This window comes from Sitophilus oryzae, unplaced genomic scaffold (genome assembly GCF_002938485.1).
Source record: "Sitophilus oryzae breed Bouriz unplaced genomic scaffold, Soryzae_2.0 scaffold_801_pilon_pilon, whole genome shotgun sequence".
Classification (NCBI taxonomy): Eukaryota; Metazoa; Arthropoda; class Insecta; order Coleoptera; family Curculionidae; genus Sitophilus; species Sitophilus oryzae.
Genome location: NW_022147419.1, coordinates 1940210 through 1954548, shown reverse-complemented (window position 1 = coordinate 1954548; position 14339 = coordinate 1940210). Strand labels below are relative to the sequence as shown.

The following is a 14339-nucleotide window of genomic DNA, read 5'->3' as shown; positions in this document are numbered from 1 at the left end:
AGTGGGTTTTATTTTGCCAAACTTTACTGCTATTGGTGTTTAAAAAAATGTAATACTTTTTTGGTGTGAACAAATAACATTAATGAGCAAATGCAAGACGGTCTAGCAGTTAATAAGTAAGTAATCTTGGTCTTGTAGGGTCTAGTCTTTGTCTAGTCTTGGAAGGCCCTTGCAGGTATTTCATTTTTTTTATAGATTTTTATTAGGTGTACTTCTATATGGAAAACCTTTAAATAAATGGTATCTTTGGTAATTTGTTGCAGATAAATCTTTAAAGAAAGAAATTATTAGAATTCAACATATTATATTGAATCAGCATTTCTTTATTTAAAATTTTATGCAATAGGCAGGAAAACACTATTTATAATAAATTAAAATAATAAGTTTGTTGAAAAAAATGCAAGAAGACAAGCCCGCAAACGTCTTGAATGCTTGGTCTTGGTGTTGCGGAAGTCCTGCACTGGTCGGTCTTGTTCTAGAAGATTAAATGCTAGTCTTTGACTTGCTTTCTATACAAGACCAAGACCGCATGTCCAAGGCAGTATCGCTTCTCACTAAATAAAATATATACTTACTGCTTCGTTATCTAATGGTTCTTGTTTTATTTGCAGACGATCGTCCATCGCCTCGAGCCTCTGCAGCAGAGTGAATTTTAGCAGGTTGTCGTTGGACCGTTCGATTTTGGGTTCGGGAGCGGCTAATTGTTCCTCCTTGGGGGGCAACTTGTACTCGAATATCACAGAGTTGGAGATCACATAACCGTCGCAGGCTACCTGTAGCGTGGCCAGGCCAGCTTCATGAGCTAAACAAAGAGGAAATAGTAGTTAGGTTAGTAGAAATTTGGACGTAAACATAATAATTTTAATTTATCAATAAATAATTACCTGGACAATAACACCTTAGTACACCGCTTTGTACCAAAGTAGTTGGAACAGGGAATGTATCAAAAAGGACCGTGTAGGGTCCGTTGGAGTGCCAGGGACCCGTTACCAGGACTTTCACTCCTCCTTCGGGATAAGCCCATTCGGGTGAGTAATCAGTTATTTTCGCTGAACCTTAAAAATAAATAAAAACTTAGTCATAAATCATTTGTAGAGATAATATTACTATCATTAAACATGTTTAGAAAGCGTGTTTAGACTTGCGCGTAGTCATTTTCAATTTCACTGTACTATTGTAAGTGAAATGTAAAGCACTTTTTTTGTCTTTAATATAATAATAATACACTTTATATCAGACTGAATTAAAAACCCTCTTTTATTTTTCGTTTTTAAAATCTACTCTTTGTCCTGTGTCCCATGCAATCGCCGTTGCTTAAAAATAATCTTTATGTTCTTTAATTCGAATTTTTAAGAGTCCAAGTGGCAAATTACGCATATGGCATTTTTGAAGAGATGAATCCCCACAGAGGTATAGATATTTTTTAGAAGTGTTTCAATTGAAACGTCAAACAGAACTGTCAAGGATGGGGATCTATGATGTAGATTCCGTCTATACTCTGTTTTTTTCTCAGGTAAGATTTCGACAGACGATGCCAGAAGAAAAGCAGATGACGTCCCATACCAGTCTATTTATTTTACTAAAAAAAGTTTCTAATATTTTTTAAGTTAACTATGGATGGGTTTAAAATATAACTCCGTCATGCGTCGTCTCTTGTTGTTTTTAACCAGTTTTATTAGTTTATTTCAAAAATGACATACCATATTTCAATTTTATTGGTTTGACGGAACGATGAACGACAAACGGACGCCGATGCGCCTTTTAAAAGTCTTTAGATTTTTGAGGCTTGTCAAAGTCTTGCCAAATTATAGGTTATAATCCTAGGTTATAATTTTGTGTTAACTTATGTCAAATACCCTGCGTTTTGGAAGATGATGCATTTTGATTCGTGTTATTACGTGTGTTTTGTGTCTTTTGAAGTCAAGTGGAGGAAAAATCGAGGGAAAATTAACAGGAGACCCAGAGCACAGTTTATAGTTAATACTCGCTGCCCAGGCAGGAAGTCTTATACACCAATAAAGTTACCATCAATAAAATTTGTATACCATCTCGTCGTAGATAAGTGCATCTCGTATATGGTACAAGGATCGTACTAAACATATACTAAAAACTGGAGTAGCTGTAAAATATCGACATCACACGATACGTAAATAATGGATTTTAGTACTGCAGAAAAATAATGTCAAAAGGTACTGGCTTGAAAAAATTAAGATTAAAGTTAATTAATCAACTTTTGAGGTATAAAATTTGGTAAGTGTTATTATTAATAAAATAGTTTGTTTTATTTCTTCCTGTGGATATTACAAATTTGTATTTGTATATAAGTTATATTGATCAATATAATAATAAATGCGGGAAGTTTCTTGAAGCTTGAAAGTAAAAAATAGCTCTTTTTTATATTTTTTTTAGGTATGTGGTGTTTTGTTCTTGTTTATTTTGTATTTACACATACCGTTTTTTTAAATAAAATAACTCGGTTACATTTTTTCAGTTTTATACAGTTTTTTTCACAATATTTTGAAATAATCACTTGTCAGTCAAATTTTAAATATAATAATTTCCTGCTATGCGTTCCAATTGTATCAACTTATTTCTTTGTAAAATAAAATAAACTACTTCGAAATTAAAATGACAGACACATCTATCACTGTCAAGGATCTGGTCGTTGGACAGACTATAGCATGCATGAATACATGGGCAGCACTATACTCCTTTCTTAATCTTTTTATTCAAAGGCCGCTAAAGGATACTAATAATTCTCTAACTACGAGATATTTTAAGTTAACCTATACCTTCTAGATTGTGGCCTCCGTTTTGGACTTGCTGTTGCCCGTGATTGTGAGGCATGTTTTGATCGGTATGGTTCTTCCCACTATTGCTATTTCTACTTGCGTCGGACGGATTAACATCTAAGAGGGAAGCGTGACTAGATTCTAAGCCTTCGAGCTCGGGGAACTCCCCGAGCATGTCGAAAGCGTCGAGGTTGACGAAAACGTCGTCGTCGACAACGTGAGTGGGTGATACTACGACGTCACAGTTGTCAATGAAGTCCATGGGGTTTATATCACCTAAAGGAATTATTGTTATTATTATTATATACTAAGGGCTGGCAAAGGTTAGTTTTGGGTCGAGATTGCCGTATGTAAGAAGAGTACAATGCGTTTATAATGTACTGAACAAAAAGCGAACAGTAAAACGTTGCCAAACGTATGAAATAAACCGAGAAGCTGTGCATATTGCTAAGAGACATGGAATATAGCAGATTTGTCGCGGTCGACCGGTCGATCCACTTAGTACCTCTGTCAGTGCTTAAAATTCATCAAGCGTTCAGCGTCACGATTTAATTACGTCTCGTGATACTTTATTTGTTTATTTATTAACGAGTCGTTGTAATTTTTCCTATAGCTTCAAAATTTTTAAGTGCAAATTAGAACCACTTGTATTTTTGGCAAAATAAGTGGAATTGAGTTGGTGTTCGACAGTGGTCGCGCTATTAGAACTCTGAATTCAAAAATCGATATCTCAAAATCCAGTAGAAATAATTGATTGTAGTTTTTTCAAAAACTTTCTTAATATTTCTGTTATATTTTCTTCGCAGACAGTATATGAAAATCTTTGTAAATAAAAAAGTTACACGACTGCTGAAAATTGCTATAAACTAAAAGTAAATGGATGGGTTTTTTAAAAAAATTTAATGGAAAAAACAAGCCTATCGAAACATCTTGTAAAAGATCCGATCTTCCAAATAAAATAAAGTTTCAATATATAAAGTGGTTCTTAAGTTGTGGCGGCACACCGTCGCATTTCTCTCACTCCAATAAGATCCCTATGCGATTTACTTCCACACTGTAAATACCGACCCAAAAGTAACAGTTGCCAGCACGGTATGAATTAAACAAACAGTATATTTTATACATTTTATTTTGAAGAGGCCACATTTGACAGCTAATTTTCAAATTCACTAAAATATAAGGTCAATTTTGAACTTCTCGTTAGTTTTTACGAATTTGTGTAACAAATTAAGGTCGAAGATAATTTGTGAATTGATTGTATTCAATTTGTACAAACAATGATGGACCTTGTCACTAACATCTGACCACTTTACATATCTTAAGGACCCCCTTACCAGTTAAAGTAGGTTGTTCGTTTCGTTTTTTGATTTGCTGATTCGCATTGTTGTTCTCACTCCCCTGGTTTTGATGGTGGCTCTCTAGATCGCTTGAACACATGGGCATATTGGCCGAGAGGGTCCTCTGGATGTCCTCCTGGGACAGATCCAAGGTTTCGTTGAAGAACGCCCCGTTAATAATGGAAGAACCGTCGCTTTTGCTCACTAGGGAACCGCTAGAGTCTGTTCCTAAAAACAAAAATGACATAAACCTCAAATTTTCGACTAGCAAAACAAGTAGATTATTACCTAACAGCACAACCGTATCGTCACAGAAATTCTGATGCTTAAAATCCTCGGTAGTGACGTCGTCGTGTCCAGTGTCCATCAGTTTAGAAGGAGTGGACGGTGCGCTGGACATTACGACTTCGGTCTGGGATTGTGATCTGAAAATGGTCCGTCTGAGAATATTCCCAGATTACCGAAAAGGGGAAATGTTAGTAATAATGTTAGTAATAACGTTAGTAATAATGTTAGTGATAATGTTGATCTACAGAATTAAACTCCTTAAATTGCAACGGGCTGGCCTTCTGGTTAAGGCAAGTCTTCTGTGCGTGGTATATATACATTGAGTGAGAGTAGCAATGCTATGTTAGCCTGCGTACTGGGGCACGGGGGTTACAAGGGTAACAAAAATGCAGACCAAATGGACAAACAAAACTCATCAATGCCATTCATAGGCCCAGAACCCTCTTGCGGCGCTGCAAAAACAGTCACAAGAATGTCCACAATACAGTTGGTAGCCAACGAAGCTCTAGAATAATGGAGAAATTCTCCAGGGCACAGACAGCCTAAAAAGTTCTGTCAAAATTTATGACAGACCTGATAAGCAAAGACAGCAATACTGTCAAAGCTGTAGTATGTCTATTAACAGGACATTGTAGGCTTAATAAGCATCTAAAGCTGATGGAATTGACGAAAGAAGCCATGTGCAGGTTCTATCAATCTGAAGAAGAAATGATAGAACACATTTTATGCTAATGCGACAGCCTGACATGTGCGGTTCTAAGTATTAGACAATGAAAGTTATATGGAGTGTTGAGTCTCCAAGTTGTTAGCTTTCTGAGCAGGATAGGACTGAAGAATAGAGTTACTAGAACTTAGAGATCAGAAGAGAACCACAATAGATTTGAAAACGTCGCAGAGGAACAGGCCAATAGTCACCTCAAAAATCATATCTAATCTAAGTAAGGACTGACTAGTACTAAGAAGCGAAAAAAAAACAAACTTGACACCCTAATCTAAGACGACATCAGAAAATAAGTAGGAACAAAATGACATCAAACAGCACAAAAGTAAACAGTTTAAGAGTGAAGAATATTACACTCACACATTGTTCCTTGACGTTTGCTGATGCTGTTGATGTTGCTGATGACCTTGCTGCTGTTGTATACTCTGGCTAGCGTATATATTGCTCTCAAACATTGATTGTCGTAGATTTTCATTAAGTTCCATCTTGCTCTCCCTTTGCTGGCTGCTTTTCGGTTCCTGCTTAGTCGCCGAAGGATGTAGGCATGAGACGTTTGTGTCCATCACTTCTTGTTTCAGAATGAGATGGCTGTAACAGTATTTAGTGTAATTTTGATGAAATATTATGTGCTAAAAAGGTGGTAACCTTGCTCGCTGTTCTTTAACTAACGTCCTGTTGGTGTTACACGTCATAAAGTTGGCAACGGAGACGGGATTGACCAAATTCTGATGGTTTGTACTGTTCGTATTGCTGTTAAGGATTAAAAGACCTCCGCTTCCTAAAATATAAGAATATTGAGTTTTCACAGGCTGATTTTTGGTTTACAAAAAATATCTAAACAATACATATACGGTTCATATCAAATAAACTTTTAGTTACGTCATCGAGGGCGCGGTTTTTAAATTAATTGTTGTCAACCATGGACATATTCCGCGCCGTGCTGACTAAGTGAAATTTAAACTTCCCGTTGGGGGTTCAGGTGGCAGCTCTGCTGTAAAAAATGTCAAGTTGCTGCATTTATTTATTTATTTCCTGACATTGTCATTCGTTTTGACACTTTAGATAGACGTTTTTTACTATGAGTTTTTGGTTTAAATAAATACTGTGATACTTAGTGGTTTACTTGTGATAATAAGCTTAAAAATGATTATTTCTTAATTCTTTTTGGAACCTCTTTTAATGCGAAGTGTACAAGATAGCTTAATAACCGTAAAAAACTCATCGCAACTTTATTAGAATATTTTGAACAGGAAAGCGGTCGTAATGGCCCTTTATGTACCTTAAGTGCTTTTAAGAATGTGAGTTTTGTCGATGTAAGTAATAACTGTTTATATATTTATAATTAATTTATTTTTGTTTCCTAAAATATTTTGATTAAAAGAAAATATATAAAAGTGCACAACGCTGTGAGGGTCAAGCTTAATCACGTGACTAAAATTTATTGGTATGAACTGTACATAATATAATACAAGGCAACGCTAGTCCAATAAAATTTTCAAGCAATCTTTGGATGTCTCGTATAAGAATGCACAATACAGATATCTTGTAAAGCAGAAGAGATACAAATGTTACTAAATTAGGTCCACAATTAGTGTCTATTCTTATATGGGACACCGTGTATATTTAGAGAATTATATAGAATATTACAGAAATTTATAGAATTGTACAAACCTTGTATTTGGGATAAACTCAAAACCAATGGTGGCGTGTTGGCCGGACTAGAAGAACAGTTGCTGTTATTTTGGGAACTCAACTGACCACTTCGATCTCGTGAATAAACTCTGGGGGAATTGTTATTATTTAAGTGTAGGGATCCTGAACCAGTTGTTGAAGACACCTATAAAAAATATATTAAATATTAAGACAAACAGGTTGTTATTATATATTCGATTTTTTTAGTTTAGATGATGAGAGGAGATATATTTTTTCAACGAAACTAAATACATTAATTCAATGACAAAAACTCATATTAAAAATGCGATTCTCTTAGTGATGTGTGATATATTCTGTATTAGATACATAGTTGTAAGAACACATGGGTATTATACCTGATTGCTGCTTTCTGATGTCGAATTGGAATTTCTAGAATTTGTACTTGAACTTGGAAGAGGGGAACTGGACTTCGCCGATGTTATTCTGCGCATTGGATGGGAACAACTTTTTCCGTCTGCGCAGGTCGAATCAGGACATCCGCACTCCAGCTGTTTTACCTGCAGATTTACATCATTTCGTTCTGAATGGTATACAGGGCGTGAAAAAAGTTTTAATAAACATCGGCGAGGTACAAGGACTATATATATTCTAAAGGACTGTTCGATCGCGTCAAATCGCCGCTGTCGTAGTCGCCGTGGAATGCTACGTCACGCGCTGACCAGCGCTCCACAGTGCGGCGGATGGTTATTCTAGCGGGACAAAATCTCACGAGCAATGTTTGGGACTTAAAATCTAAGAACGTAGCAAATGGTCTAATATATAGCAACTATATGGTTAAATTTATTTATTTGTTAACAACTTAATTTATTAATAAATAAATACAAGATAATAAAACTATGAGATTATTCGTACATGACACACAAAAACAGTATTGTAAACTATTGCCAAATACATAAAATTATGATATTGTTGCGGGCCGGTGTGGACTCGACCTAACCTCACAATATGGCCCGCCCTCGGATGACCTTAACATCGCATAGACACCGCAATGATTCATTCGTTCGAGAAGAATCGAGTCCCACTGGAATGGACTAGTACATACGAGAACATTCGAAAACCTTCTCTACGCAACGATCTATGGACAATTCTAGAGTTCTTTACCTGTCGGTATAAAAGCCGGAGGCGGTGGCCTACAGGGGGCAGTTATAAATATACAGTTGACGCGCTAAAATTCAAAATAACTTCTTAGTTATAAATCGTTTGTAAATAGTTCTATAAGTCTTTTATCGTTATTATTTTTGTTAATTAGTGTTAAATAAATAGTGTTTAATAAATTGTGACTTTCTGTCCACACGGAACCGACGAAAAACGTAACAATTGGTGTCAGGTGTGGCGTGTGTGATAAGAAAAATAAAAAAGACTAACAATGGCTCGAAGAAATTGTTGAAAGACTTGAAAGTGTCCGAACTGAAACCATATTGGAAGAGAGAGAGTGCGAGACAGATGGAAAGAAAAGTATTTTGCAAACCAGACTGAGAGACGTTTTGAGGGAGGAAGGCGAGGATCCGGACACATTTTGCTTTGAGTTCGAAGGTGACCTTGACTCGTGCCTACAAAAATTAGAAGATAAAATGACGGAAAACTCTCAAAAATTAGAAGACAGTTTGAATGACAAATTACAGAAAATTCCCGAGAATTGCAAGACAATTTAAACGGCAATTTGAATAATTTAGAAGATAAAATCAGTGATAAAATGATGAAAAATTCCCAGGATTTAATTAATATTTTAGAAGATAAGATCGCAGAAAATTCTAAAGATATACAGGCCAGCTTTAATAATAAAATACAGGAATTAGAAGAATTATAATAGATACACATTTATTAGACATTATTTATTATAAAATAACAGAGATTGAGGAAGATGTAAATAGAAAAATCGAAATTTTAAAAGAAGAAATAGCGAAGTCAAATTCACCAAAATGTCAAGAAACATCGGAGGGACCGAAACTAGTCGAAAATAGGTATACCTCAAAATCAGTTATGAAACCTCCGCAGTTTGACGGAAAACCCGCTTGGGCCAGCTACTTTTGCCAATTTGAAGCCGCTGCGAGAGCAAACGGCTGGACAATCGCTGAAAAAGCTACCGCTTTGACTATCACACTGCGGGGAGATGCGACTGATATCCTGCAGACACTCTCACCATCGGAACAGGGAGATTATCAGCAATTGGTACGACATTTAGAAATGAGGTACGGCCAAGCTCATTTGGAACATGTCTATCATTCACAGCTAAAAAATCGCATTCAAAAGTCAAATGAGTCTCTGCAGGAGTTTGAAGCCGACGTAGCCCGCCTGGTTCGCCTTGCGTATCCTGCTACGCCCGAGAATGTTATGGAGCGGTTGGCAGTACAGACATTCTCCGATGGCTTACGTGACAGGGAGACAAGGCAAGCGCTTCTTCTAGCCCACCCAACGCGCTTGGTGGATGCTTTAGCACGTGCCCTAGAATTTGAGGCCGCGAAACAGTTCTCGGTCTCTAGTGAGAGTACGGGCGGTCAACCAATGTTCCGACAAATCCGTGGAAAGCATTGTACGGAAAGTCATGGAGGAGTACATGGGCAAGAAAGGACCGACTTGTTGCTGGAATTGCGGCCAGGCAGGACACGTAAGAAGTCACTGTCAAGAAAAAGACGTGGACTCGGTTTCGCCAAGTGTCGAATCAAAGGGACACATATGGAGCAGTACCCAACAGGTTCCAACGAAAACTGTTCAAGTCGCATCGCTACAACACAAGTTCAACAGCATTTTTGTGGCTAGTTTCGTGGATGGAGAGTTACGGACCATGCTGTTGGATACGGGTGCGACCAAAACGATCATCAGGCCGGATATCCTTAAAACATCAAAAAGGATTAAAACAACACAATGGCGACTACGTACAGCTACAGGAAGCTGCGCTCTCATCCATGGAGAGGTAGATCTTAATTTTGTTATCGGAAGCACCTGTTTTAATCATCGAGTGTTAGTAGCAGACATCGAAGATGAACTTATTCTCGGAATGGACATCGTGACCACTAGAGGTTTTGAACTAAACCTCAAACAAGAAATTTTGAAAATAAATGAAGAAGAAGTGGTTCTACATCGAAAATGTGAGGAGACGCTTCGCGTGGTAGTAGCAGAAGATGTTTCGATCCCTGAGCGCTGTGAGATATTTTTGGATGGTCGCCTGGAAGGTAAAACGAATAATGGGAGTATTATTCTGTTGGAGCCAAGGAACCATGACAGCGAAATAGGACGAGGGGTCGCTGTTGGAAAACCCCTGCTACGAGCGAAGAAGTCTGTACCGGTAAGAGTAATGAACACGAATTATCATTCTGTATCCTTGAAGAAGGGAACCCTGTTAGGGTACTGTTGTTCGGCCTCCTCAGTCATTCGAAGCGTGGAAGCCTCCAAAGTTTCGATTTCAAAAATTCCGGACAAAATGGTTAAGGAGTTAGTAAACGTTAAGGGATTATTTCCCGAAGATAGTAGAAAATTGAGAAACCTGATAATCAAGTATCAAGATGTGTTTGATAAAGGAGAAGCAGGACATAGAGGTCGTACCAATTTAGTACAACATAAAATTGACACCGGAGATGCACGACCAATCAAACAAAATCCGAGTAGACTGCCGCTCGCCAAACGTGAAGAAGCTGACAAAATCCTTCGAGAAATGAAAGAAGAGGGTGTCATCGAACCATCTAACAGCCCGTGGACATCGCCGGTAGTACTAGTAAAGAAGAAAGACGGTACCACCAGGTTCTGTGTTGATTATCGGCAACTTAATAATGTTACCAAGAAGGATAGCTATCCCCTGCCGAGGATAGACGATACTCTAGACAGGCTGGCGGGATCGACTATATTCTCTACCTTAGATTGAAGAGTGGATATTGGCAAGTCGACATGGCGCCGAAAGACAGAGAGAAGACAGCGTTCTCGGTGGGCTCCGGACTGTGGCAATTTACCGTCATGCCTTTTGGATTGTGCAACGCGCCAGCTACCTTTGAGAGACTAATGGAGTCTGTGTTAAAGGGACTATCCTGGATACCTGTTTAGTGTACCTGGATGACATCATAGTGGTTGGGAAATCCTTTGACGATCATCTGAAGAATTTGGAAGAAGTTTTCAAGCGACTAGGGAGCTCTGGTTTGAAACTTAGCCCCAAGAAATGTCATCTGTGTCAAGAAAGGTACACTACTTGGGCCATGTAGTCTCCTCCCAAGGAGTTGCGGTAGATCCACAGAAGACCAAGACAGTGGAAGAGTGGCCGATACCTAAAGATAAACATGAACTACGAAGTTTTTTGGGACTATGCACATACTATCGCCGCTATGTACAGGGTTTCGCCACCATCGCAAAACCATTGACCAGACTTACCGAAGGCGAGAGGCGTTTCTCTTGGGACTCAGATTCTGACGAGGCATTCCGAAGATTGAAGAAGGCCCTGACTAGTGCGCCCATACTTAGCTACCCCCTTGGCAACGGAAACTTTATATTGGATACCGACGCTGGCAATGTTGGATTAGGCGCTGTTCTGTCTCAAATCCAGGATGGTCAAGAAAAAGTAATTGGTTATTTTAGTAAGACCTTGTCAAAACTGGAAAGGAACTACTGCGTGACCAGACGAGAATTACTAGCCGTAGTTAAAGCAGTGGAACACTTCTACAAGTATCTCTATGGAAGAAAGTTCTTGTTAAGAACAGACCATGCTGCTTTGAAATGGCTGTTGCAGTTTAAGAATCCTGAAGGGCAGGTAGCTAGATGGATCGAACGATTACAAGAATTTGACTTCGACACAGAACATCGAGCTGGGGCAATCCATCGAAATGCCGGCGCACTTTCCAGAAGACCTTGCGATAAGGACTGTAAGCATTGTTCCCGAGCAGAAGAGAAAGAAGCGAAACTCGTAAGAACAACTGTGGTTAATGATACTTGGCAACCCGAAGATCTTGCAAATGACCAAACCAGTGACCCAGAATTAGGTTTAGTAATTAACTAGAAAAATGCAGACCTAAGACCAACGTGGGAAGAAGTTTGCAGATATTCGCCGAACGTAAAGTCGTACTGGGCTCAGTGGAATTCCTTGGTAATAGATAACGGACTACTTCGCCGTGTGATCGAGAGACCGGAGGGACAAGAAGAGAGAAGGCAGATCGTCATTCCAAAGAAGAGGATCCCGGAAGTCTTGGAGGAAGTTCACAATGGAACCAGCGGTGGACATCTCGGTGTTACCAAGACACTTGCAAGCTGCGGGAACGGTTCTATTGGGTGAACTGCAAAGGAGATGTGAGGAAATGGTGCAAGAAATGTGACGTTTGCGCCGCCATCAATGGACCACAAAAGCGCGGTAAAGCCCCAATGCGCCAGTACAATGTAGGCAGTCCCTTCGAACGAATAGCGATCGACGTGGTTGGTCCTTTCCCAGAGTCGAACGATGTCAACAAATATATTGTGGTAGTAATGGATTACTCCGCAAATGGGTCGAGGCCTACGCGTTGCCAAATCAAGAAGCGTCCAGATTGCTGATGCCCTTGTTAAAGAATGGATCTGCAGGTTTGGTGTTCCCATGGAGCTTCATTCAGATCAGGGAAGAAACTTTGAGTCCAATCTGTTCCAAGGCGTCTGTGAAGTCCTGAACATCCGCAAGACCAGGACGACTGCTCTACATCCACAATCCGATGGGATGGTTGAACGCATGAACAGAACTATCAACCGTTATCTGGCCAAAGTAGTCTCTGACCACCAAAGAGACTGGGACAAATTTCTTCACCTGTTCCTGTTGGCCTACCGTTCATCCGTCCAAGAATCTACAGGGCAAACTCCAGCCAGCATCGTTATGGGACGGGAAGTGCGCCTACCCTGTGATCTGAAATTTGGTTGCCGACCGGGAGAAGAAGTCGCCGGAGAAGATTATGTCCACACACTACGTCAAAGGATGGACGACATTCATCAGAGAGTCCGCCTAAATATTCAAAGTGCTAGTGACCGAATGAAGGAACACTACGACATTCAAGCTGAGCATGGAGGATACCAACCAGGGAAGTTGGTGTGGCTATATAACCCGCAGAGACGTCGTGGGTTATCTCCGAAGCTACAATCCTCGTGGGAAGGGCCATACGAAGTCATGGATAGAATTAATGACGTCGTATACCGTATCAGAAAATTGCCAAAAGGAAAACCGAGGGTAGTCCATTTCAACCGTTTGAGCCCCTACCAAGGCGAAATAGAAGATCGTGCTGGGACCGTGAGAACCTGCAGCTTTGATCCCCCTGATTCGGAGATGTCCTTTGACGATTTCATGGCCCGATACAACAGCAGTGAGAAGGCTCGCTATGGTGTAACCAAAGAAGATCAACGAGACCTCTTTTCCGTGCCTCCTGATTATTCGCTCGCTCATTGTGTGGCTCGAGATTTGCGGATGTCCAGAGGAATCGCTGCGACGTTCAATGAGAAGTTTGGGCGTGTCGGAGAACTACGCCGACAGGATCCAGAGGTTGGAAGCGTCTTGAGGCTAACCGACAATGAACATGGTCAAGCAAGGCACATTTTCTACCTAGTCACCAAGGAATGGTCCCCAAGTAAGCCGACTTATCTCAATCTATGGAAGACCCTGATTGAACTAAGAGAAGCCCTGCTAAACAACAATATTACACGATTAGCCATTCCGAAGCTGACGTGTGGACTCGATGGTTTGAGTTGGCGTACAATCCGGAACATGATTGAAGTCTTGTTCAGATTTACGGGAATCGAGATCCTCGTTTGCTGCTAAAACCCAAAGCTGAGATCGGGAGAGAAAACTGTAGACTGCCATTTCTACCAGACTTCTCAATGTACCAGGGGCCAGCTTTGCAAATACCTTCATTCACCGTGTACATCTCGGGACGAGCATGTACCTAAGAAGGAAGCAGTGTTGCGGACCCGTGTGGACTCGACCTAACCTAACTGTATGTTCCGCCCTCAGATGACCTTAACATCGCATTAAAGAATAGACACCGTAATGATTCATTCGTTCGAGAAGAATCGAGTCCCACTGGAATGGACTAGTACATACGAGAACATTCGAAAACCTTCTCTATGCACCTGACGATCTATGGACTATTCTAGATTTCTTTTGCTGTAGGTATAAAAGCCGGCGGCTGTGGCCTACAGGGGGCAGTTATAAATATACCAGTGCAGTTGACGCGCTAAAATTCAAAATAAATTCTTAGTTATAAATCGTTTGTAAATAGTTCTATAAGTCTTTTATCGTTATTGTTTTTTTGTTAATTAGTGTTAAATAAATAGTGTTTAAATAAATTGTGACTTTCTATCCACACGGAACCGACGAAAAACGTAACAATATCAAAAAACTCTTTAGCAGTTTTTTTTAATTAATTTGTAATCTTGTGACACCCTCTATAATTTATTTAAAAAAATATATATTTTATTTTGAAAATAATAAATAAGATAGATATTTTAATTTTAATTTTAACACTCGGTAATTGTAAATTCATATATAGTAAGTATCTAAGA

At 39.4% G+C, this 14339-nt stretch overlaps 1 protein-coding gene across 1 annotated transcript in view; it reads right to left on the bottom strand.

The window, feature by feature from the left end:
• The window catches only part of LOC115888546 (calmodulin-binding transcription activator 1), a 517884-nt gene that overhangs the window by 44491 nt on the left and 459054 nt on the right, over positions 1 to 14339 (bottom strand). The window contains exons 10-18 of the mRNA XM_030908300.1: positions 7187 to 7348; positions 6810 to 6975; positions 5784 to 5916; positions 5499 to 5726; positions 4418 to 4569; positions 4127 to 4357; positions 2793 to 3068; positions 885 to 1055; positions 576 to 802 (exon numbers count right to left, since the gene is read on the bottom strand). Of these exons, the coding sequence (XP_030764160.1) occupies positions 576 to 802; positions 885 to 1055; positions 2793 to 3068; positions 4127 to 4357; positions 4418 to 4569; positions 5499 to 5726; positions 5784 to 5916; positions 6810 to 6975; positions 7187 to 7348 (1746 nt within the window). The remainder of the gene's footprint in view (positions 1 to 575; positions 803 to 884; positions 1056 to 2792; positions 3069 to 4126; positions 4358 to 4417; positions 4570 to 5498; positions 5727 to 5783; positions 5917 to 6809; positions 6976 to 7186; positions 7349 to 14339) is intronic.